The 26,475-nt window shown below is 41.1% G+C and overlaps 1 protein-coding gene across 2 annotated transcripts in view; it reads right to left on the bottom strand.

The window, feature by feature from the left end:
• NaCP60E (Na channel protein 60E) overlaps nt 1-26,475 on the bottom strand; it is a 362,748-nt gene that overhangs the window by 164,748 nt on the left and 171,525 nt on the right. For both annotated transcript variants that reach the window (XM_019053311.2, XM_072305268.1), the window contains exons 3-4: nt 25,483-25,703; nt 1,984-2,167 (exon numbers count right to left, since the gene is read on the bottom strand). In XM_019053311.2, coding sequence (XP_018908856.2) covers nt 1,984-2,167; nt 25,483-25,703 — 405 coding nt within the window. The remainder of the gene's footprint in view (nt 1-1,983; nt 2,168-25,482; nt 25,704-26,475) is intronic.

Raw genomic sequence — 26,475 nt, 5'->3', positions numbered from 1 at the left:
CACACGGCAGTCACATCCTTGGGGTCAGACGGTAATAGTTCATTTAGAGACCAATGCAATGATAATGGATGGGCGGGCGGGTAAGTAAACATTATTTCGAAAGGGGTGTGTTCGTGACCCTCATGTTTCGCTAAGTTAAAAGCCAGTTGAATCCAATTAAGATTTTCGTCCCACGTATTGTGAGCTTCAGAATGGTAAGCTATTAGAGCACCTTTCAAATTTCTATTGACTCTTTCGGCAGAATTTGCTTGTAGGTTGTAAGGCGGAGTTATTGAGTAAAGCTTTATTTTCTATGGTGGTATTGTGTTATCAAACTTTTGACACTTGTCAGGTTTTACATTATACTTCATACTTGCGTTAAATTCTTCAAACCAATAATTAGCCACGCGCAAAAATTTTGCCGCCACTTTATAAATCCGGTATTTGAATTCCATTCGCTCGTGGTGAAGCCTCGAACATGGCTAAAAGCTGATTTTCGATTCCTTCCTCTGGACTGTGCTTTACCGCGAGAGCGTCGCGTCGTCTCTAAGTCCCTGGACTTCCAAGAGGAATCCAACTCATCAACTTTTTGGTGTAATTGTCGAGCAGGGTTATAATCATTGTGGTGAGGAATAGTTTCATTACCTTCTCCACACAAGTTTCACGATCATGGCAAACGGCCTGGATATTTTCCAGGGCAATGCTGCACACTTTCCTGCCGAAATTTACAATGGCTCTTCTGTGGTTTTTCAACTTCAAAAACTTATTCTAATGATTATAAACTTTATTCGTCAAGAATGCTCAAACAAGCAAACAATGCGTCTAATCCTAAACAATTAAACCGATGAGTTTCTTATTTCAAAATTAAATTTAAATCAAAAGTGATTTCACTAATCTGCCAGTTCACTCATTGAATAAAATGTGTCATCCATTGAATATTTTTTTATTCCTCTAAAAAATATCTTGCTATCAGTCGTATTCATAGGCCGGACTGACCAAGGTTTCAAAAAGTTTAAAAGTGTTCACACATAAATCAAGGAGAAAGCAGATGGTTTATTTAATCCTCCTCTATCAATACCACATAAGTACTCATAAAATTCCGCAGGTCGCTCTACCCCTAATTAATTTTCAGTAAATAAAATCTCTACACCACCAGAACCGAAAAGCATCTTCTCTCGCTTGAATACTTGGATAACTTTTTGGCAGTGCAACTGGATAAAACAATTAAAACTCCCTGCTTATTGAGGGATCGAGGGGAACCTTTTTTTTCCATGCTTTCGTCTGCTAAGTAACCCATTTGCGCGAGGGTCGCGCAAATGGGACAAGAGATGCAACCCATTTGCAGGAATGAAAAGGCAACCGTTTGGCGCAAAATGTCTTTCAGGGGATTTATGTTTTCATCTTTATCCTCTGTTGAGACCTTTTCAATTTTGTCACACAACTTACTAATAGAAAACCACCGATGGAGGCTGCCTTTAATTTGAGTATACCAAGAATTCTAAGCCTACGCTTTGATTCCAGTACTTGTTCAGCAGAAACATGCGGTAGTTACAACCGCTTAAGCGTCTGTAACCACCGAGTTTAACTTCTAAACTGGCTGCCTACTTCTTGGCAGTAAAAACAGTCGGAGTATAATACTTGATTGCACTTTGCGCACTGTAAGCAATATAACAGCGTATTCAAAAACATTTACAACTTCCTTAAAATATCTCTGCGTTTGGGGATCGTAGATAAATTCAGATAATACTGTCAAATTTCCAAGGTGATAAGGTGTTTTAACGTAATTTTAAATCATTATCAGCTATAAACTCTTCACCAATTGGCTATCCTCGCGAATCTTGTAAATGGAACATAAAACCCGCAAATAAATTACCATCACAAATTATAATACCATCATGAAGAGTTGACTCAGTCAGGCTGATTAAACGGTTAACTTATATCCCGCGAAATTATTTTTAAAAATTCACCTTTAATTTTTGTGTTAAAATTAGAGGCGGTACTTACAATTTCCATTCTTGGTGTGTGGTGTTGGTGCCGTTGTAAACGGCCACACACTTGTTCCTCAGTTCGCCCATATAAACCTGGAGAGCAAAGAGGGCAAAGACCATGAGACAGAATATTGTCAGGGTCATGACCTCGGCGAGTTGCTTAAACGAGTGTAGAAGCGCGTTGATGATGGTTTTCAAGCCTGAAACAAAGTGAATATACCTTTTTAATGAATAGATATCAATAAATGATCATGAACATACCTAGGTACAAGGATTGTCAAATGACCAAGATGCGCCGGATAAATGTGGTCGGAACATGTTGAGAGGATGGAGGGCGAAAGGCTTGCCAAGATTTGTATGGTAGGACGACCTCATAGCCAAAGGCAACCGACGACGCCAAGAGATGGCACAGAGCTGCCTTCATCCCCGGAGATTAAGTGATCTCTTCATCGGCATCATATTACTGTTTAAGAGGCTAGACAAACAGGTCACGGCCTAGTCGAAGGCAGAAGACGAAGCACGAAGAAGAACATACCTAAACATACCATTTTAAAACCGGATATAAGCATCTTGACGAGTCTGGACTATTTTTTCAAAGCTATTTTATGTCAATCTGGGTCGAAGAATCAAATACGAATCGCTGTATTACATAATGTAAATTTGGGGTTATTTTTACCTCATTGCTTTCTGAAATGTTCACATCTTTTTCCTGTCGATAAACTAAAATTAATAATTTAACATGATTGATACTACACACATAGGTATTACACGGCAGCGCTATCTATGTAATAAATCGTAAACTTTCGACAATTTTATTTTTGTTTTTTTTTTTTTTGCCTTTTGTGAACATACAACGTTTGAATCTCAAAATCAAGGAATTATTTCTCTCCAAATGAGGAAATCACTGTCTAGCTAAAGTTTGCTCTCTCTACTAAAGTCTCTCTTGCTGAAGTTTAGTCTACATGAGACGGTACGTTAACTTCATGTGACGCCAGAAACTTCCCAAGGAAAACACCCGATCCGTCCGATTAGAGTGACAAGATTCCCGAAATAATCTAAGAATCCACAGAAACGCCACGCACCAGACGTCAGAAACTTCCAGAGGAAGACGTAGGATTCACTCCAAAACAAATACAATTACACGATGAAAATAATACTGTATACTGAGAACATAAAGTTCTAAGTCATTTACACTTCCGTCATTTTTTTCTTGTCTAATAATAACACAGGTTTTGTAGACCAAACTATTAAAGTTGATGTTGTCGCGTGTGGAAGCGGCTCTTATTGTGTCTGCTCTGGTTATTTCTCGCAGGCAACTCACAATGTGGCGGGGAAGATGTTAGTCTATTTCAGTTGAGTTTTAGGCACAATACTGGTTAAATCTGACTTTTAATGATATTCTTGGAACCAAAATATTCCTATACGGAATTTCTCCATGTTGTGGCTTTACCGACACGCTACTGAAGTCTTCAAATCTGAAAATATTTCATATGGAATTTCTCCATGTGGTGGTTTTACTGGAAAAAAAGTTACGGGCTATATGTACATATCGTTCGTCCCGGGCGCAGAAGCCGAAAGTTACAGGTGCTGGAGCTGTAGTTTCAATCGCTCCGGGTCCTACGCCCGGAACGCGTACGGTGCGTCCATATAGCCCGTAAGTACGGCTTCCACGGCCGGAGTTTTTTTTTCAGTGTTTATAACGCAACTTGAAATCTTCTGGCCCTTAGGTAATAACATTTTCTCGTTCGAACTCTTATTCGACTTTCGTAGGAATACAGCATCATAGTATCAGGGTTACAAAATACAATCGGGCATTTTGTAGATAGATAGACAATAGTTTTTATTTCATGACCTTACAAAGAAATTTACATTTTGATAACATCCATGACTAGAAAACGCAAATCCATGGCACACAGGCCGTCAGGGGGAATCCTATGTGGAGGATTCATCAACCTTCTCTACTTTTTACTTCACAATTCTCCGCTTACACTTAAATATACAAGTAAAATAAACTCTAAAAAAACCAATCGAATACTGAAAATTAAATTCAGATACCAAAAAGTACCTATACTACCACGCATCCCTGCAGTATCGTGCGATTTTCTTCTAGTGCTCACCCTTTATAACATCTCAAAACTCATTTTCCCGAAAAGACTTTTTTGAAATCATTAAACTCGAAACTCTGATAGAAAGAGGACACTGGGCCAAAAAACTAATCAACTGTTTCCTCTTGTCCTAAATTACACAATGAGCAAATTGCATTTTTGGCTTTATATGCATATTTATTTAGGTACGCTAACTCTCCCCTGATCTTAAACGCCCAGCTATCGGGCATTTTATATTTCGAATACCTTTAATTGATTCAAAGTAATATCGTTCAAGTGGCAAGCTTTCACATGAGCTCTGCAGAGAATAATAGCGGCCGGCTGAAGCGTTACGAGGACATGTGGTAGCCCTTTCACCGCCGCTGTTTCCGCATCTTTTCACGAGCAGCAGCCAAGTTTATCCGAGACTTATCCACGCTCACATCGAAACATTCGGATCGCTCCGATTCGAACGATCCGCCGTGAAAATTTTGAAACCGCGCCGGTAATAAATGAATACTGCATCGGTTTCGTCCAATTTCAGGCGGGGCCGGACAGTTTATTCGACAGATCGTAAAACTTGGATGCACCGAAAATAGATAGCTTTGCGGCATCGTATATTTCACGGTTATTTATGGTCGCCCCGGCCCAGGCCGAGTGGTCCGCAGCGAAACCAGGAGGAAAAATGAGCAATTTCGCATTATCATTGAAAGACGGTTCACATTCTAATTGAAATTTGTGAATTATACCTCAGTTTTTCTCACATTTATCACACTTGGTAGCGGATTTACATGCGTACGCATTCTGGGTCCCAAATAACGATATTGAATGTTGGTTCTCTTCGCACTGTATAAAAACTATCTTGGTTTCAGCAAAGTTATTCCTTAATGGACCACTAGATAAGGTACGAATTTCAGCATTCTGATACATGTTTCTTAACCAAAATTTTACGTAAAACACGATGCTCACAACGAAAATTACCGAAATTAACTCCTTACGAAGATATTTAATGATTCTTAATGCGTGAATTCAAACCACCCGCTCATGAAAACTCAATGCTCTACGTGATTCACATCGCGCGCTAAACGTTATCATGACAGTCTCTGCGATATAAAAATCTGGCAACCTCAATCTTGACGCTTTGGCTCAGTTATAGCAAATTGCCAATAGTTTGAACAACACATGGTAGAAAATGAACAGTGCTCGATTGAGAAGCTTGCTGAAACCGTTGTAGTGGGCGATTTGACTCACGTAGAGTTTTGAGTTTCTTGTGAGCGGGCAGTTCAAATTCCTCGTTACCAATGTGAAATAAAAACGTTAATATCTTCGTTAGGAGTTGGTTTCCGTAATTTTCGTTGTGTGAATCGTTTTCTACGTGAAATTCTGGTTAAGAAACATGTATCAAATCGCTTAAATTCGTACCTTGTCTAATGGTCCATTGGGTGGCATTTTGCAAAAAAGAACTAAGAGCATTCTAACGTCGCCAAGATTGCGCAACTTTTTTACCCTGCAAATATAAACAGAGCAACTATACGTTTTATCTTTACTCCCAATAAACTATGATGACTTCAGGACGAAGGTTACTTTCATAAATTTAATTTTTTGCGCGATTTCTCTAATTTTTCGGTAAGAATGTAAGATGCGCGATCCTAGCAACATTGGAATGCCGTTGGCTCCTTTTTGTAAAATGCGATCCCATTTTTCGTCGAGAGGATTTCCTCTGGAATCAAGAGGTGAATAATTAGGCAGGAGTGTCCTAGGAAAAACGCTCTCCGTGCTCCTCAGACCAGTTGCGTGGCGTGAATTGCGATATATCGATTGTTATGCCATTTAAACCTATGGTAAAGAATCGATTATTAAGGTGTTCCCTGCGAACACCCTATTTATCGATCCTTTCCCATAGGTTTAAATGGCGTAACAATCGATATATCGTAATTCACGCCACGCCACTGCCTCAGACATCATCTTTTCAACTGTCAGTTTCTTGGTCAATAGCTTCTTTCTTTTCAGATTTGACATACCGTGTGGTGGGAGCCGAGCCATCTAAAACCACACGCAATTTAGAAGTCAATTCTGACTCATTTATGACAGCATGATGAGGTAAATGTGTGACACTGCCAAGGTGTTATGCAAGTAAACTTTTTGCCATAGCTGAGGCTTTCTGATCTTTGATATCATCGAGGCTTAAGAAGTTATGCTACATCAACCAATAATAAACTACAATGTCAAATGAAGAATAGAACGCATAGCGGAGTGTGTTTAAAAAAATTGTCAAAAATAGAAAACACAGCGAGAAGGAAGCAGATAGTAGTCGATTGATGACAAGTGGTTGTAAATGTAAAAATTAAAAAAAAAAAAATTAACAAGTTCATCCAGCTGTCTCCCTGCGCCAACTTAATTTGTGCCATTAGGGGAGTAAATTTCTTGGCATAGAATATGCTACGAAGTAAAGCGATCGAGAGCAACATTGAAACTTTCGTTAAAGTACTTCGTTTATGTCGTTAAGTCTGTGACGTGTTCAATTTGTATCGCGTCTTTGACTTTACCTGGAAGGGTCCAGCCAGATCAGATCCGACCTTCAAAAACACCGTCCTGGACAAATTCGAGATTCAGGCAAGTTGCCCTTGATGAGCATTAGATTGTGATGTTCATTGTCAAAGCATCTAAGTACATTCATGCAATTGTGATCGAAATATATTTTTCGCTGAAATAATCCAGAAATGATTCGATATGGTACTTCGCAATAATTTTTTACTTGTATGCAGGTGCATTACGTGAAAATGCCGTATGATTATTTTTGTGAAATGGACTGCATTTTGCAATTTGGAGCTATAAATTCTGGCTCATCTGAAAAAATACTTATGTGCATAGGGAAACTAATGACACATACGTTGTTATTAAACCGGGTTAGAATTTATAGCTCCAAATTGCAAAATGTAGTCCAAATGACCTGCAGGTGGTAATATCGGGGTTTTTTTTTGTCATAATCTAGGGTAGAGTGAGACAATCAACCCCCCCCCCTCCTCCCTTGAGAATACCCTAGGGTTCAATGAAAGGGTTTAGAGATGCAATGTATTGTAATATAATGGGCAACAACATTATTTTGCCAGGAGTAGGTTCCGGAGAATATTCATCATCATCGTCACCTATATCCGTGAGTGACTCACCAAAGATTTTCCTTTTACGGACAACCCACATCCGTAAGTGGCTCACCATAGATTTTTCTCTTACGGACAACCCACATCCGTAAGTGGTTTACTGAAGATTTTCCTCTTACGGAAAAACTCATATCCGTAAGTGGCTCACAAGTACCCCATTCGCGGGCAACCCTTATCCGTTAAATGGACGCCATCGACGTGGCACCGTCGGGCAATTTCACTGCAGTTCTCTCTGCCAAAAGAGGTAACGTTCATGCACGTGTGCCCGAATTCATCAGCAAAATCACATCACTAAACTTAAGTCTGTGAGTTTTCCATGCTCTCCAAACGATTTTAAAGTCTACTTCCTAATAAACCTTGTGTTCATTGAGAACTCTCTCTCAAGAAAATGATCGCTTTCCACTCCTTTACCTTTGTTGAGTAAATAATTTTTTCTCTCACGTGTGATGCGGCTATTCAATTGCGATCTCAACGAGGTCACGGGTTATCAGACCCGCCGTCACACACGCATCAGAAATTTAAATTTCTATTACATAAAAATTTTGAAGTACCTTGTGACCCTGAGGTCGAATTTGGATCCAAATTGGTGCCTGGCAGTGGACGTACCGAAAGGTCGAAGATTCAAAAGTAGACAATTCAAGGGTTAAAGATTCATAAGTAGACAATTCAGGAGGCAAACATTCACGAGTAGACGATTCAGAAGGCAAAGATTCAAGAATAGACGATTCGGGAGTCAAAGATTCATGTGTCAATATTTCAGGCGTTGATAACACTGGGAATACTTTCAATTTAGGGACGTGAAGTCTTTGTAACAAGAAACATGATATCCGCAGTTCACAAAGTCTTCGGGCAAAATCACATCACTTTTTTTTTTTTTTTTTTTTTTTTCAAATAGCCTGGAAGGCTAATCCCGTTCCGACTTCACACACCGTTCATTCACCAATTCATAAACACACTCTAACAAGAGTCAACCAACAATAATCGCAAGACAAAAATCGTAAAAACGAATCACGCGAAAAAAAAAGACCGCAAAGCCAAATCACGTAATCACGTAATCACGAGATCCACGAGATACGCGTGTAGGTACCTTCCCCGACGGCGCGCGAAGCAGAACTCTTAGTTCGTGAGCTTTACGTGCTCTCGACACAATTTTGCATTTTTCAAATTTGTCTGATTTAAAAGGGATCCCAACAGAAAACTTTCCGTATTTTTCTTTAGCGCAATTGAATTCAAAATGGGCATGGTAACGCTCCAAAATCAAACCTGTGAAGGCTGTCGTATGAACCACACACCTCTGAATTCACATCATATCAACATTATCATAGTGCAGGGATCAGAGAAAGAGAGAGATGAAACACAATAGCCCGAATACAACGATATAAACACTTACGAGGGGCGTTCAATAAGTAAGTATCCCCCCTCTCTAAAATCCATAAGAATGGACCAATCTTAAAAAACTTGGGCTCAAAATCTTCCTTAGGATATTTTGAGTTCAACAAAACAAACCGCAACAAAATCGGACGATATGCGGCCGAACGCGAGCCGTTTGAACGCGCCGAGGTGCTCGACGCTCCCGCCGAATCTGCGAGGATTTGAAGTCCGCTACAGGAGAAGAGCTTCTCTGCCAAAGCCTCAGTCGTTCATCACTGACGAAAAATCAAAGAAATTTTTGTAGAATAAGGGGCTTACCTCACTTCTCCACATAACCAGCTCGATCCAAGCAAGTCTGATACTGAGACTAAGACTAAGAGAACAGCTTTTGGAAGCCTCGTGCGTGGAAGTCTTTCAGCTGACCGCGGATGAAAGAGTGGACGGCTTGTTTGACCTCTTCCACTGATTCAAAATTAACTCCTCCAAGTTCAGATTTCAGGAACGGGAATAAATGGTGGTCTGGTTTGCCATTTATTATCGTATCTGAAATCTGAACTCGGAGGAGTTAATTTTGAATCAGTGGAAGAGGTCAAACAAGCCGTCCACTCTTTCATCCGCGGTCAGCTGAAAGACTTCCACGCACGAGGCATCCAAAAGCTGTTCTCTTAGTCTTAGTCTCAGTATCAGACTTGCTTGGATCGAGCTGGTTATGTGGAGAAGTGAGGTAAGCCCCTTATTCTACAAAAATTTCTTTGATTTTTCGTCAGTGATGAACGACTGAGGCTTTGGCAGAGAAGCTCTTCTCCTGTAGCGGACTTCAAATCCTCGCAGATTCGGCGGGAGCGTCGAGCACCTCGGCGCGTTCAAACGGCTCGCGTTCGGCCGCATATCGTCCGATTTTGTTGCGGTTTGTTTTGTTGAACTCAAAATATCCTAAGGAAGATTTTGAGCCCAAGTTTTTTAAGATTGGTCCATTCTTATGAATTTTAGAGAGGGGGGATACTTACTTATTGAACGCCCCTCGTACAATAAAAAACAAATGGGTTTACGAGGTTGAAAAAATAGACTAATAGAATAATATAGCATAATAGAATAATTGTGTATAGGTTTAAGTGCGTTCTCTCATGGTCAATATTTTGATTTTTATCCCATATTAACAATCTACACAAATTTCACAAACTACACTAAGCAAATCCAAAAACGAAACTTCAATATAACCCCAAAGTCTAATGCCTAAACGCCGATTCCTAGATGGCCGCAGAGCGTGGAGCGACCGCATTCTGTCGCCGCCAGAACTGAAATAAAGGAGGTGCAAAGTCTAATTTTAGGGGTGATCTACGCGGAAGCTGGTAAATTGCGCCGATTCCCAAAGAAGCTGATTGTAAATTGCGCCGATTCCCAAAGAAGCTGATTGTAAATTGCGCCAATCTGGGGAAAAGCAGATTGTAAACTGCGCCTATTTCGAGAAGAGCACTTTTTTCGCTTTTCTAGAGACTCTACTAAATCATCAACTCGAGGTCTGTATTAAAATTCAAAGTATTGACACTCCTGCAAGAGTCAGACCCCCAGTAAGCGAAATACAAGCCAGAATTGATCAACTCCTCAGGCAATATGGACGACATGAACTCACTTGGTATCAATTCGCGGAACGGGCATCATATCACTTCAATTCAGAGAAGAAGTAAAGCGCAGGTAAGCTTGCATTTTAAGTTTCTTCTCAAATCACTTCACCAGTGTTGTCAAACCTGCAATATTTTTAAAATCCACTAAAAACTGTCTTAGACGTAAGCGGCGCAATTTTCTTTTTCCAATTTTCCGGGATCGGCGCAATTCACAATCATCGTTGTAGAGAATCGGCGCGATTCACCCCAAAATTGGCGCAATTTACCGACTCCCGATCTACGCCTCATCATCAAACTTTTTCCAAGCCTCATTTCTTGGATTTATTGCCGCTTAAATTGGGCTGTGGGACAGTTGCGCGCCGAGCCGACGCGACGGCGGAGGGCACGGCATGAAGCACGGGAAACAAGAATCGAAGACTGGACCCCGGTGGGAGCGAGCGCGGGCCCGGGCGGGTGCAGAGCAAACAGACGATAGCGTGAATGCAATTATAGCGTAATTATAGTGGATGGGGCTCGGCGCGACAAAAGTTCATTGTTTGGGTGTCGCAGCGTTCGGCGGTTTGCATAAACGCGCGGCGCTCCGTTCGGACACCCCGCACCCCGGCCCCTGCTCATCTTACACATGCAAACACCGCCCGCCCGCGCCCGGTAAACACCCTCGCCCGCCGTTGTCAACTCGGATCCCGCCGTATCGCTATCCGATCATCGACAATCCTTCCATTCCCAATATTCAAACCCAAACCGTGAAAATCGTTCAATTTCTCCGTATCTTGCTTTTCGCCGTTGAAGGTTTCCTGTCCTACTCTATTTCTAAAACGGAAAACTGCTCAGCATCAATTGGACTACGTTTTGCAATTTGGAACTGTAAATCCTAGCCCGGTTTAAAAACAACGTATGTGTCATTAGTTTCCCTATGCACGTAAGTGTTTTGCCAGAAGAGCCAGAATTTATAGTTCCAGAGTGCAACATGCAGTCCAATTGGACTGCGTTGAGCAGGAAGGAATCAAGCCACATCAGCTAATTGAATTTTTCACATGAAAACGATTTTGCTGATTTTTGGGCAAATTTCAGGAATTTTCTGCTCAGTTCTAAGCATATTCATATATATCTTCAAAGAAATCTGCAAAAACGTTCTCTTGTTAAAAAAGTAAAATGTTAATGTTAAATTTGGCAATACCTAATGTTGCTTAGTTCTTTTATGCTTGACGCGGTCCAATTTCTATAAGCTCCCATGATTCTTGTCTCAGTGCGAAAAAAATTTTGAAAAAGCTTCAAGATATGATGCTGGCTTGTTCTCTTTTAAAGAAATAAAATAGAAGGAGGGACGAGGTATGAGGGACGTGGTATAAGGGCGAAGCTAACAAGCTTGATTGAAGTAGACATGCTCTTGAATTTACCACTGAGAAGGGTTCCTCTCAAATCAGAAGGATCAATGCCTTTATGAAGATATTAAATTATTATATCGTGAAGATCGTCCCTTATATCAGATCTCTGCCTGGTTCAAGAGATCTTAATGTTGATTAAGATGTTATCTTTTTCACGGCAAATTCAAGTATAATTAAGAGAAAAAAGTATAATTTACGACTCACTTGCATATTCAAATTATTATTAAAACCGTTTATACTGTGGACTGGTTTCGAGCATCTGGTTCATCTTTAGCGATAACGGCACCGGACAAGGAAACTTTCGCGCGATTGATTGTCGCGAAGCTACAAAAGCTTAAAGGCTAGCTACCATGGTAAGAAGTCGTCTTCTGGTTCATCCACTTCCTCGCCTCGCTCAGATTGGTTGGAGATTGGGTCTGGATCGGAATCCGACTCCTCCGGGATGGATCGTACCTCTTTAATAATGCATTTCGGAATCTTGAGCTGTTGAAGCATCTCTTCCTAAATCTGAGGAGTATTGAAGGACCAGTCAATGGCTTTCTGTAGCATACCCTTCCATGTCAGACAAGGTCTTCCGGGCTTCAGAGGACCTTGGATTGGACCTCTGTCGGAGCAGATGTCCTCGAGGTCTTCTCAATACATGACCCCAAAATTGCAGACTTGCAATTGCTAGCTGTCTAGCTGGATCTACGATGATGCCCTAATATTTATCCACGGTAAAATTTCCAAACCACCCGTCCTCTTGGTGGTGTTCATAAATCTCCGCTCCCATTTAATTTTCTTTAAGGAGAATACATCGATATCATCACCTGCAGTTTCCAGAGAGTTTTCTTCGCACAAAGAAAAAATGACGAAATTTTCAAGAATCGACTTTTAGCAATTTTCCATTTAATAAATAAAGTTAAAGAGGAAGTCTTCAACGTCGCAAACCAGGATACGAGGTCTGGTAATCTCATCATCGATATGCATGTAAAACCATGTTGTGCCGTTTTCCTTACTTTATTGATGAAAGTTGGTTCATTATAATTCTACGAAGTATAATATTCCTGTACTAAACACCGTCTAAGAAAGACTGGATTGAAGTTTGCAAGATTGATTGACCTATTTTACTCACTTTCATTAGGTTTTCTTACATCTCTCTCGGCAAACATACAAGCCCAACGACATAGAAACGTGATACGGTCCTCGCAAATCGTTGTGCGCTTAGTAGTGGAGTTCGGACTTTTTTAATGCTTTGCCATAATTTTAGTGCAATTGGACCGCGTTTAGCAGAAAGGATTCCGCTATTGCCTAATTTAGTTTTCTATAAGAGGGCGTTTCTGCGGATAGAATTTTAAGGAATTTGCTTCGTATTGAGCTGAATATCACTGAAATTCGCATAAGAATCCGCACAACTGTTTCCATGTTAAAAAATTAATCGTCCAGCTCCAAATGGCAAAAGCTGATGTGGCTTCGTTCTTTACGGCTTAAAAGGATTTGATTACACCTCATCAATGCGTATTCATTCATCCTTATCAGTCAGATGCAAAATACGTATATTTCACGTTCGTCTTATGTATTTTGCTCTTTGATACTGAGATTTCATGAAGTGATCTCTCCCTGATTTTCCTAGCTACTCGCGTTTGATGAGTTTTCGCGGTCACTCCGGCTTCCCCGCAGTTTCGGAAGTCCACCTCATTTTAATCGTGGGTCTCTGCTTAACTACCGCGGTTTCACGGGCAAACCGTTGTTGCGCAAGTAATTGGAATCTAATAGCGGCCCCGGCACTCGGCAGTTGCATCGGTTTCGGCGACCTGACTTTCAAACCGCAAGCCCTTTTTCGTTCTGATACACTTGCTTATCATTTCAAAATTCCGAAAAACTTGTCATGTGAGAAATTCAAGTTTAAACTTAGGTTTAATATTGATATTAATTATTTAAAGAACCAGGCGATGACGATGTATTAATTACTGATCCCATCATCCCATCCCAACTTTCTCACCCGCCACCAGTTCCTTCGATCGAGCCGTGGTAACCATTACCTTATCACCTGGTTTGAAAACTAATGGAAGGCGATTTCTATCATATCTGACCTTGTCTTTGAGCTGAGCATTCCTTATTTCCTCTGGGATTGTGCTGCGGATTCCGATTAATCTTTTAATGGATTCAAGCAAAACATGAGGTTCTGATTCTGGGAGATTAGCTGTAATATCTGTGTCCGGTTCATAACCGTGTAACAGGAAAAATGAAGAGAAATTTGTTGTCGCTTGTTTTGAGGAATTTTAAGGGGAAAAAAAAGAAAGCGGTGAGCGCGGGCCACACGACTGCTCAGCGGGCTGATCATTGAAATCTATAGACAGAGCTATTGATTAAGAAGACATAGGGGGTATGGAGCGATCCTATTGGTTGAAATGTGTGGTTCTTATAGACTAAGGGAGAACATGATGTCGCGTTTCTCGTGGGCTGCCGTTAGTTAGTCTATTACCTACTGCCTTTGTCCATTGCAACCACCAGCTTTCACCAATAGGTTCCCTCCATATCCCTTTTGTTTTCTTTGTCTATAGCTTTGTCTATCAGTTTCAATAATCGGCCTGCTGACCCGACTGACTAGTGAAAAATCGCACCAGGCATAATTATATGCCATAGGGCTGATTATTGAAATGAATATAGACGAAAGGATGGACAAGAAAGACACAGGGAGTAGTATAGAGCGATCCATAAGTTGAAATGGTTGGTTCCTATACACTAAGGGAGAAAATGATGGAGTAACAAAAGGGTCTCTCGTGGGTTTCCGTTAGTTAATCTATTATCCTTCTTCGACCATTGCAACCACCCACCTTTACCAGTAGGATCACATCATATCTATTTTGTCTTCTTTGCTATTAGTTTTTTTCTACCAATAGAAAAACTTATTTTCAGCTGATACTTTTTTTAACGAAAATTGAATCAATATAATATGTCTTTATGTATACAAATATCATACACACGAAAAAAAAATTAGGGGAACAGTTCTTTTTGGTGGCCGTTTTAAGAAGAAAAAGTAATGGATTCAAACTTTCACACTATACTGGTCCATTCATTCAGCCTTTGCCAGTTCACAGTTGCAAGTGTTGACACATGGGATGAAGAGACTGCCCCATTTTCCACAACGAGTAGTAATCTAAGTCCAGATATGAGGTGGCGTAAGATGTTAACTCTGTTTTCCGGATTTGGGGGCCATTGTCTTTGATTGAAAACTCCTGACTTTCTGGCTGGGCAAGGCGAATGATCTTTTCTTCATCGATCCAATGATGATCACTCGCTGAATCCCAAGATGGCATTTCCCTTCTCATATTTCTATATTCATTCAGGAGATTCAGTCCTTCGTTATGAATCTCCTGGTACAACGTGAAGAGGCGATGATTTTCTGCTAAACTGAGAAACTTCGATAATCTGCCCGCAGAACACGTCTTCAGGTTTGCGACTTAATAGACTTCCGGCCACACTTTTTTTTTTTAAAATGAAAAAATATTCAACGTCAATAATTCTTGTCAACTTCCCTTGATTCTTCCTCCCCGTGCGAGGAAAACCCTGAAAAAATTTCAAGGAATGATCTCGATTTGCTCTCTTTAAAAAATATGGAGTGGGATCGGAGATATTCAGTACCGCAAACGCGGCAAACGAGATACGTGGTCCGCTAGTTTCACCGTTGGTATGGTTATCGTGGTGAGCAAGGAAGTTTCAAGAAGATCCTTGACAGACTCACCGGAGAAAAAAACACATTGGATCTAGAGTCCAGACTCTTGAAAACATTGACAAGAAAAAATACTCTTGATTCAATCGGATTTTTGCTTGAATCAAAACGAAGTCCCCTGAAATTAAGAGGCTTGGTTCTTGAATTAAGCTAGATTCTGATTAAATCAAGAGTACTTTTTCTCGTCGATGTTCTTAAGAGTCTGGACTATAGATCCAATGTGTTTTTGCCCAGTGCTTCCATAAAAAACGACAATTAGTATCCCTTCTTTTCCCTTGGGTCTTCTTTTTCTATAGTTGTATCCATCAATTTCAATAATCGTCGCACAGATGTTGAAAGCGTCCAACCTTGGCAATGGCGTTCCTCTCTGTGCAGACTCCTGGAATGTCAAACGGTGGAGCAACTCGTACCCGAGCGACGCGATAAAGTCGGGTTTTCGGAGTGGAATTTGACAATGACTTCTTGCGACAATGTAAATCTTCCGTCGGGCGGCTATTCGTTAGCCGTGCAAATAAGCTCTCGGCGTTGGTTGGTGAGAGGCGGCCGCCGTAAATCTGCGGTACCACTCGGCCGCTCGTAAATTTGGCCCACTTAGGGCCCGCTGTAGACTCTCGGGTGCTGAGTTAGTGGATAATAGGTAAATTTTATCCCAGGGACAAACTCCCGCCGACTTCCCTCTCCGCTCCCGGCCAACACCTTCCTTCAACCGAGGGGGTCAAATCCTTCCGTAAACCGCCAACCGTTCAGGGAATTTCAGCCAGTTAGTCTATGATTTTTCACATATTTTCAATTTATTTTTTTAATATAACTATATACATTCATAAAGTTGCAGCGCTGCCTCGCGCTCTGCGACGCCCAGTCGCCATAGCCCTTTATCCTGCCCAACACTGGAGGAAAAACACATTGTATCCAGAGTCCAGACTCTTGAAAACACTGACAAGAAAAAATCCTCTTGATTCAATCGGATTTTTGCTTGAATCAAAACGAAATCCGCTCAAATTATGAGGCTTGGTTCTTGATTTAAGCTAGATTCTGATTGAATCAAGAGTACTTTTTCTTGACCATGTTTTCAAGAGTCTGGACTCTAGATCCAATTGGTTTTTTTTTTCCAGTGGACATCATCCAGTAATTGGCACCGTTGATCTCCTCCTCCACTCCTTGTCACCAACCTTTCACAGGACGTGGCCGCATCACTAATATCACCATTTGAAAATTTCGAGTTAGTGTGCGCCCCTCGCCGGAGGGGCGCACATTCCAAATTTTGTATGTGCCCTTAAAAAGTGAAAAAAATTAAAATTCAATTTTTGACTACATAAACAAATGCAATGTTGAAAGATTCCAGAATGGGCCTGTTATATACAAAAGAATTGCAGCCATGCAATAATTGCCGTCTCTTTTCTTTTGCAAACTACTTATTCTAGCTACCGAAGTATGTAGCAACTAGAGAGTAGGGCCAAACATTGGAGATTTTTTTAAACTTTGGAATACTTGGGTCTCCGAAAATTATGCACAGGATCCCGAATTTCGAGGTCCAGTACTCGCATATTTGCGTGGCGGACGATGTGTGTGAGGTAACCGTAACGAAGTTTCCGGCCCCAAATCCCGCCAATGAACATTAATCTCAAACTTGAGGAAGTCTAAACGCGGGCACGAAAATTTCGAGGAATTAACGAGAGAGGGGCAGTTCTCGGTACTTGCCCAAAAAACCTCAGCTCTCCGAAAGTTAAACCCTCGCCCGACGAGAGACTCCCGCCAAAAGTTTCAGCGAAGTTGGCGCGTTTCATATAGTTGACCAGCCTCCGAGCCACTCTCCTCTGAGGCAGTGGCGTGGCGTGCTTCGCGATCTATCGATTGATCTACCATTTGAACCAATGGAAAAGGATCGATAAGCATGGTCACCTTAAGAATCGATTCTGAGCCATATATTCAAATGGTGAAATATCGATATATCGCGAAACACGCCCGCCACTCCTTTCCCCACGAGAGGAATGTTTCGTCGTCGACGAAAATAGTGCGTTTTCGAGCTTGTTTGTTCACCGCATGCTGTGGAATTATTTCGAACCCATTACCGTTCTTGGAAAAGCGAGGGAAAATGCGCTAGACGAAAAGGGTATTCGCCCTCTCTGAGCCTTTTTTATATTATTATCTATAAGTGGATCCTCCAGAGAGGAATATGCCTGAAATAAGTCTCTTGTGACTTAGTACTTTATTCATTGAAAGTTTTCACCAGCCATCATTTACCGCGATCATTCAGTTCGGACTTTACCCGTAACGTTCTTATCGTAGGGTCCAAATTTGTATTTTAAACGCTAACGAACAATATCGCTTAACGGACAGTTTTGGCCAAAATGAGCTGTCGACTTTAACGTCGACACCGACTTATAATTCCAGTTAAGTTCTTGATATAACTTAAAGGGTTCTCTCGGGAGATTTCCGAAAGTTTTTGTATTCTTTCTAACTTCATCAGTGGAGCTCAAGATTCTTCGAATATCGTGAAAGTTATCTATGAGCTGTTTATCGATACCTGTCACCTCGGCTGTTACTTCAGAATTGGCAAAAAATCTTCTTGCACAGTTACCGTCGTTTGTCGTGCCGGATCCAGGTTTTTGAGTGTCGATGGTGAGTCGGAGGCGACCTTTAATGACCGTCTGACTTAATTTTGCCTTTCAGCAAGAATGGCTTGGTTTTCCTTGCATTGGGCACGCCAACATTTTATTGGGAGTCTATACGATGTATGGCAAATACATTCTTGGAATCGAATCCAACCGTGAAGAGGCGATATACCATATTTATACCTTTCTTCTTGTGTTGGTCTCTCAAGAACGTTAGCATTGTTCATCACGCTCGGCGTGGCTCCGCAGATAACACACTTTTGTGAGCTATTTGTCTCCGTTAGTGTGTCAACGATCTTGCCGTCTAGCATCGAGTGGTAAAGCTGAAATTCCACCTCGTAGCCACCATTCTCGTGTGAAGTCAACCTTTCAATTTCCTCCTTAATTGATTTTTCGTGGGCTAAAATTAACTCCTCTGCTTCTTTCTCGAACACGATTCTTGTAGGCCTGCTCTAGAGGGTGATTTGGGGGCGGGGTTTCACCCATAGAATTTCTTCAGGTATTTTAGTCACTGCTTTTAGAGGGACAAGTGACGTTAAAAACAAAATTAATGTGTAACAGGTTTTTTTTTGGAATTTTGGTTCGTATCTGCTATGTCCAAACGTTCCGTCATAAACCCACTCACGGACCAATCGTACCTTCAAACTTTGTGGATTCGGAGATAGATTGGCAGGATTCAGAATACTTTCAGCAGTGACGTTCAGTAAGTCTTGGAGATTCATTTGTGCCGATGTTTCTGTCACCTCGATTTTAAGAAGGAGCTCGCGTTTCATTTTTCTGTGTTCTTATGCGAGGCAGAGGAACTTTAATTCGCTTTTTCTCAAAAGCTCGAAGTCTATCAAATACTTCGCCGCATTGCTTCTAGACTCGAGGAGGTCCCTAACTCTCCGTCTCTTCGTTTTACTTAACGCGTCAGGAAATGAAATGCGAGGCCCACCTCGTTTTAATTCTGCAAGACTTCCTGAAGGGTTTTCAGGGGTGCGAGGGGGGTCGGTCGGCGCGAACAAAGATGGCAGCAGTGGAACTTCATTATCAAGCCAGCGTGCCGGGTTTTGAAAAATTGTTTATTTTTGCTACATTTTTATCATTTGAATTTATATAGTAATAAAATAATCAACAGTTTACCGAAACACGCATTTTGAATAGGGATCTAAATGTTTATTTTCTTTCCCTTGAATGCCTTTTGGCACAACAATGTCATCTTCAGCAAGAATAAAATTATGAACACAAAACACAGAAAAACTTTCACAAGATAAAGAAATATCGCACTGTACATATAATAAACCATAAACGAAAGCAAAACAAATCAATACACATTCTATGAAAATTGAACTAGAGAAAATTGAAGTAGAAAAGAACGCAACATTCAAGACTAAGGTTTAGTGATAAGAATTATGAAAATGAAAACAAAGTATATGAGCAGTGACCAGAAGACCATCAGACCTACTCTAGCTGAACAACATGTGGTGCAATACAGTGAAGCTGTTAATTTACGAGATCTACACAAAGATCCGTCAAACTAGATATACTTTTCGCAAATCTGATCGTGTGTTTCGTAACGGTGTGTTCTTCAGCATTGCACGCTTTATTTCGATGGATTCTAGCGCAATGAGGGGTTTTTCATTATTACCTTTGTGCAACATTTTTAAATAAGTTTCAATATCAGAAATAGTATAAAGTAGGTATACAGAATTCCACAAGAATAACATGGCACTGACTCACGGAGGATATGAAATGACCGAAATTAAACAGTTGTATTTACTTGCAAAGAAAAAATTAGACGTATTCAAAAGACAAAATAAAGTCTATGACGGTCATCTTGATCACACATTAAATCAGACCAAGAAGAAATGAGGCAGAGACATTGTGACGTCTTCAAGTCATTCATGTGTAAATTTCAAAAGTCTCCAAGTTTAACGTTTAAAAATTGTATGCAATTTTTAACAAACAATTGTGCAATTGTGAATTGTTGGAAGATCAGGATCTTCAAATTTCAGAGTGACCAAAAAATTCACAATGAATCAGGTGAAGGTGACATAAATGAACTTAAGAAAATGGCGCCAGGTCGAATGAATAAAGGTGGCGAGTCACAAGGTACATTGCACAGCGGGGGGCCAACAACGTCGGCAAAGTGCGAACCCGCTAGCGGGCGCGCCCAAAAAAAGCGATTGCAAAGCATACGCGTTGATGACGGCGCGAAGATACAACTATTCGAGCTCGATGGATGTCCGTGTTGCGTCTGCACAATTGAAGGCGCTCTGGCGTGCGGCGGCGTGAACGTGAACTCTCTTTTCTCCGCTCCATGCTTTCAATGTAAGGTCATCTAGCTTCGGTAGAACAGTTCATTAACTACGTCTCTCCTATCTTCGGCTGTGTGGACGTTCGATTTTCTTTCCTTTTCTTTCAATTGAATGTTTGATGCTTTGTCTACGATGTATTATTTGTAGATACATGACCTAAACTTGTACACGCCTTCCCGGTACAACCCGCGGAGCACATGTTTTTTGCAAGCCTTGTCTGTTTAATCGCTTCGGCATCTAAGGGTTGGACCGCGACAAAAATTATTTGGATCCTGAGTCCAATATCCGTGGCTCTTTCTAACAGCCCGTATGAGGCCGCATTCAAGGTTTTTCCCTTAAAACACGTTTTCTCCTTGAAATCCCCGTACACCAACCCATTGTGTTACTTTTGGTCAACATAGGAAATGAAACACAAACCAGCCCAAATTGTGTGTTGAATTTGGTACAACTCACGGTGAATTTAGCGTAGAAAACAATGAAGAAACTGGGATAATGCATTCCTCCAAATCCGACGTTGCTATTCGACATTCGTTTTTTATTAAACTTCATGAAAAGTAGCTGGCTTTTCCTCTTCAAATTGTCAACCGAAGGCCAGGGTTATTTTGTGGTTTACTTTTCGTGAAAAAAAAAATGGAAAATCCGTGAAAAAAAAAATCGATGAAATTTTCAATTCCAAATGTCGATGTTCTCATGGTGACTACGGACCGCGTCAAACAGAATGAAACCAAGACACATCAGCTATTGCAAAATTTAACTCGGCAATTTAATTTTTTACATGAAAACGGTTGTGCGGATTTTGCGCAACTTTCGGTGAATTTTTGCATAGCACGAACCAACTTTCTTCGGATTTTCATAGTAATCACTGGTAACAAAAAACCTTCTGGACCAATGCCGCATTGCATTGACTTAAGAGTGCAGTTTCTTGTCGCCGGATTTAAGAGTCTTGAACTCTTGTTTCAAGCGGATTTTGCATTGATTTAAGCGGATTTTGCATTGAAACAAGAGTCCAGACTCTTAAATCCGGCGACAAGAAACTGCACTCTTGAACCAAGAGGTTTTTTTTACCAGTGATCCGCACAATAATATTCATGTTAAAAATTGAATGGGTCAGTTAAATTTGGCAATAGCTGATGTGGCTTGGTTCCTCTTCGTTCAACGGTTCGGTCTATATGTAATTTGCGAGGAAGAATCTGGCAACATAGAAATATAGTCACGTTCTTTCGTTAGGGAAATGAAGATTTTAGCTGAGACAAGAATTATCGGGATCTAATTAGAAATAGGCGTATTTATACTAAATGGAACTGTGTGCAAGTGGAAAGATGGGGTGTGCTCGTTAGTGGTCGGGCCATAAGAATGAATGGGGATTTTAATGTGCCAGTGACGTCAGCGGCAACGATCGAGACGCAAAACGGCGACGAGCTCGTCGTCGGGGCGCTTTAATTCATGAGCCCTGCCCACAAGGCTCTTGTGATATGTCCACGGCTCACGAGTTAGCGCTCAGTCCCTTTTGATTTGTAAAATCCCGCTTTTCAATTTTCTCAAAAGGAACTTTATCCACTTTTACATTGTTTCTTATCCAGCTTCCACGAGCGCACCCCATCTTTTCGCTTGCACGTAGTTTCTTTTAGCATACACGGAGAAAAAAACCTCGTGCGTGGGACCCGAAGTTTAGGTCATATGGATCTCTGAAGTTTTCAGATTGAGCATCTCAACACCTAAGGTCTAGCTGTCGAGGTTCGGATCACACATCTGAAACTTCAGTTCTTACATCTGAAAGACTTCGGTTCTCCCAGCCGAAAAACTTCGGTTCTCACATCTGAAGTACTTCAGATGTAGGAACTGAAGTTTCAGATTACAGACCTGAACATCGGCAGCCAGACCTTAAGTGTTCAGATGCTCAATCTGAAAACTTCAGAGATCCTTATGACCTAAACTTCGGGTCCCACGCACGAAGTTTTTTTCTCCGTGTAAATGCGTGTACAATTTCCTAATCTGCTCGTGGTTAATTTAATAGCACTTTGCGAGGGAAAATCTGCTAGCATGGAAATAGAGTTAGGTTCTTTGGTGAGGGAAATGAGGATTTAAGCCGAGACAAGAATTATCGGGATCCTGAGTTTCAATTTCCTAGGGAAGGAATCGATGGAGAAGCTGGCGCTTGGAGGGATGCGGCCGGCGGAAATAGCATAACTCAGGAGCGGTATCAGGGAGCCGCCGACCGGAAACGTCCGGCCGACGCGACGCCCGCTCCGGCCGCTCCGGCTCATAAAATCACGGTCAACGTTTCCTTGGACGCGGCCACGACTCGCTGCGTCCGAGCCCGGCCAACGTCGTCTGCCTCCCGACCCGTAAACTCACTTACTCCCAGCTCCCGTTATACCGAGAGAAATGGACGAGGCTAGCGCCAGGCATTTTTTCCCGATTTTTTCAACCTGCGTCCTCCTCGGCGAAGCAGATATCGCCGCAGGCTGCGAAAATATCGTCAAATTACCGCAATTTTAAGGCAAGATGTTGGGAATGTGTATTTTCCTACTGAAGAGCAAAATAGGGCTGTTGCAAAATGGGTCGGTTGCGCAGGTCACGAAACCGTGTTTTGATACGTGACTCTTGTAGATTAGCTTCATATAATAAGATCTGTCCAAACTGCAACTTTCTACGTTCAATAGTAACCTAGATTACGCCCTTTGAAAATTCGGGTTTTTGTCGTCATCCACCGCGGTAGTGACACCCGTGGTTTCTTCTACGTTGCTTTCATCAGTCGATGAAGCACTAGTTACTCCACGTGAACAGTTCCGGTGCATAGCGACTTAGTGATCACAAAAAATCTTAGATCATCTGGACGTATTTAAATCAACAGGAACTGTATCCATTCCGTCGTGAACTTTGAAATCCATAAGAGGACATGCATGGCAGGCCTCATGTCACAAACGATAAAATTCCTTTGGATTTAAGTGCGTGCCTCTATAATTAAAAGATTGGGGAAAAAGTGGCTTTCGACAGTAGGCTAGAAGTCTATATGATAAAGCAGCTGCATACATCCAATACTGAAGGTTTTAGAGGACAAGGCGTATAAGTGCAGTTTTTGCTATTTCGAGAAATAATACGTGCTTGAAGTTTCGGAATTGCATGGATCCTCATGAAGGAAAGAAAATTCCAACTGACTTGTTGATGCTGAAAAATTATAATGTGGAAGCGACTTTTCACAGAATATGCATTGAGACTAGTTGGGTCTTTAGCAAAAAGGGACCAGTTTGATTATAGTGTTTTCAAAATCGTGCAACTTCCCCTTTTCCTAGAAAAATACTTAATATACGTATACAGTATCGAAATTTGCAAAATTATTTTCCTTCAAAATTAAGTATGTTTTGGTGGGAAGTCAAAACAATTTGCTCATCTAGGAGATTTTTTAGATGATTATGAGGAAGCAATATTATTACAACACGGAAATCGCGCTGGTTCCTTTTTGCTAAATGCGATCTAGTTGTACTTAAAATCATTAATATCTTAATTTTTTCAAAAACTGCAATTAAGCGCCTTGTCCTCCAAGCTCCTCATTTTTAATCTACCAGAGGGAGTATGATTACCGCTACAGGGTTGCAATTGTTCATGAAAAATAAAATTTTGAATTTTCACGTGAAGTATCTGCTGAAATATCAGAAATTTATGAAAAATATTGAAAAATACCAGTTCCTTCTCATGTTTCGCAAAATGAAAAAATTGTGTCTGGCGTTTATATGTGTAATTGAGTGCGGGTTGCATACTATAATCCCTGAAAAATACGAAACCTCTCACAGTCCCTGAAATTCCATGAAATATTTCACGGAAATTGCCAATCTTTCATATTTTCCATTTCACGCCTGCAACCCTGACGCTGGACCAACTCCACCGGCGATCCCGCTAGAAAAAATATGAAGCTTTACGTTGGCAAATGCGCCCGAGCTTGCTGTTGGCCTCGCATCATGGTGGTTTAAGAGAATGTGCAGCGAATAATTCTCAATCCACTTTTGTTCTCCGCTCTGGCGCGTCTCACGTGTTTCACTGCCGTCGCGCCACCCCCCCCCCCCCCCCCAACCCTCGCCCCGTCTCGTCGCGAGCTTGTTTATAGGTTATGAACCCCACTGCCGCCGTCCTGTTCATTTCAATTATATTCCTCGCAAACACGGGAAAGTAATTTCCCTGATTGTGTCTACGAGAGCACTGCTAAGGAGACAACAGCCTCGAAAAGACAGATATCGCGCCTTCGAAAGGTGTTGCCAGCGCTGTCAAAATATCCGGAGTTGCCACAGTCAGGAAATACCGAGAAAACGGGGAAATCTTAGGGAATTTTCGAAAGTCAGGAAAAATCATAAGGAATAATTGTCCAGTTCCCTTTATTCGTTTTCTAGAATGCGCTCAACATTCGAAAAATAGAATTGCATATAAACTGTTTCTAATTATGCACTGAAAAAAAAAGTTCGGTAAATCCAAACTAGTTAGGATCATATGGAACCACGATTTTGTTCGGTACACACGACCGAATTATTCGGTCTGCTCAGCCGAACTGTTCGGTCCACTGAACCGAACTGTAAGAATTTATTATGGTTCGGTCGCACAAACCGAACAATTCGGCTGAACAGACCGAATAATTCGGTTGTGTGTACCGAACAAAACCTGGTTCCATATGATCCTAACTAGTTCGGATTTACCGAACTTTTTATTTCAGTGTGTCTCTTTAACCCTCCAGCATAACTTCAATTGTCAAGGAATTTCACCAAAGTTTGTCAGGGAAAACAGAGAAATGACAGGGAATTTCATTTCTAGACTCGGTGGCAACCCTGAATCTTGGTATTTGATTTAACCAAAAGCACTATGGGTTTTTCATCTTCAGATGCCATGAAATATTTATTTTATTTTTTTTTATTTATTTATTCTCTTGCTTTTTGCACATTTGGCTTCACAAAAACGTCATTTTCTAAATAAAGGTACTGATAGGTATAAACATATTTACATACAAATCGTCTTAAATTCATTCATTGACATTCAAAAATTCATTGATTGAGTACGGGCATTTTGCAATCAAATGCCTTGTGGCCAGCTTACCGAATGTTGGACTACATATGCTTTCCTGTATAATCTTTGGCAAATAGCAGACAAGATGTGCACATAATTTTCGATCAAAATTTGAGCCAAAACCCGATTCCTGTTGCGAAAAGTTTTGAGAGTATAACTAATAACAAAAATGAGAAGGTCTTTCGATGCGTAAATGTGAGCGTGCTGTAGTGTGCTAGGAATTACCTGGCATGATGGAGACCGTTTTGAGCGCCCTGAGCACGCGGAAAGTTCTGAGCCCGGCGAGATTTCCGACCTCCATGCCGATGGTCGCGTAGCCGGAAGTGATGACAACGAAGTCGAGCCAGTTCCAAGGGTTTCGCAGGTACGTGTACTTGTTCAGGATGAAGCCCTTGGCGATCGTCTTGATTATCATTTCCGCCGTGTAAATCGCCAGGAAGATGTATCTGAAACACCATGCCAGGTTCTCACGTTACGTCACTCCTATACGAATGTAGCAAGCCAAGTGCGAATAAGGATAGAAGATGGGGTGATTAGTCAAAATCTCCAGAGTGCAAAAATGTCCAAAGTAAAAAAAGTCCGTAAGTAATAAATGTACGGAGTTAAACAGAAAGGAACCAAGCCACATCGGGATCGAACCGAGAAAAAGAGGTTTAAAGTTTGGCTCCTGCATAAGAACTAATGTAAAAGATAGACTTCGAGTTCAATTTCTGCAAAATTTGCTCCAACAAAAACTTTGAATTTTTGGCGATAGATAGTAGAGCAGTGGTTGAGTTCAAAACCACTCATAACTCAATTTTTTCCAAAATGTGGGTTGGTTCCCTTCTGCTTAACTTAGTCCAAATGTCCAAGTGTCTGGAATGTCTAATAGCGGTAACACGGCCAAAATTCAAGATTGTAAATTCGAAGAGGAGGTGTTTCGCGGTGGCGCGGCGTGAACGATTCATTATTATAGATATTTTGCCGTTTGAAGTTATGGTAAAGAATCTATCATTAGTGTTCGTTACAAACACCCTGTTTATTGATCCTTTTATATATTTTTAAATGGCTGATGAATCAATGTATCGCAAAGCACGCCGTGTTGCACAGTTGATGTTAATCATTTGAAATTCATCTTTTTTTGTTCATTGAAGTTTCATTGCCAAAAATTGGCGCTATTTTTTAACTGCCTTTTTTCTTTTCGATTCTTTTTACAAGCATCAGTTCCCAGCTCAGGAA

Source organism: Bemisia tabaci, chromosome 10, assembly GCF_918797505.1.
Source record: "Bemisia tabaci chromosome 10, PGI_BMITA_v3".
NCBI lineage: Eukaryota > Metazoa > Arthropoda > Insecta > Hemiptera > Aleyrodidae > Bemisia > Bemisia tabaci.
This window is presented reverse-complemented; position numbering and strand designations above follow the sequence as displayed.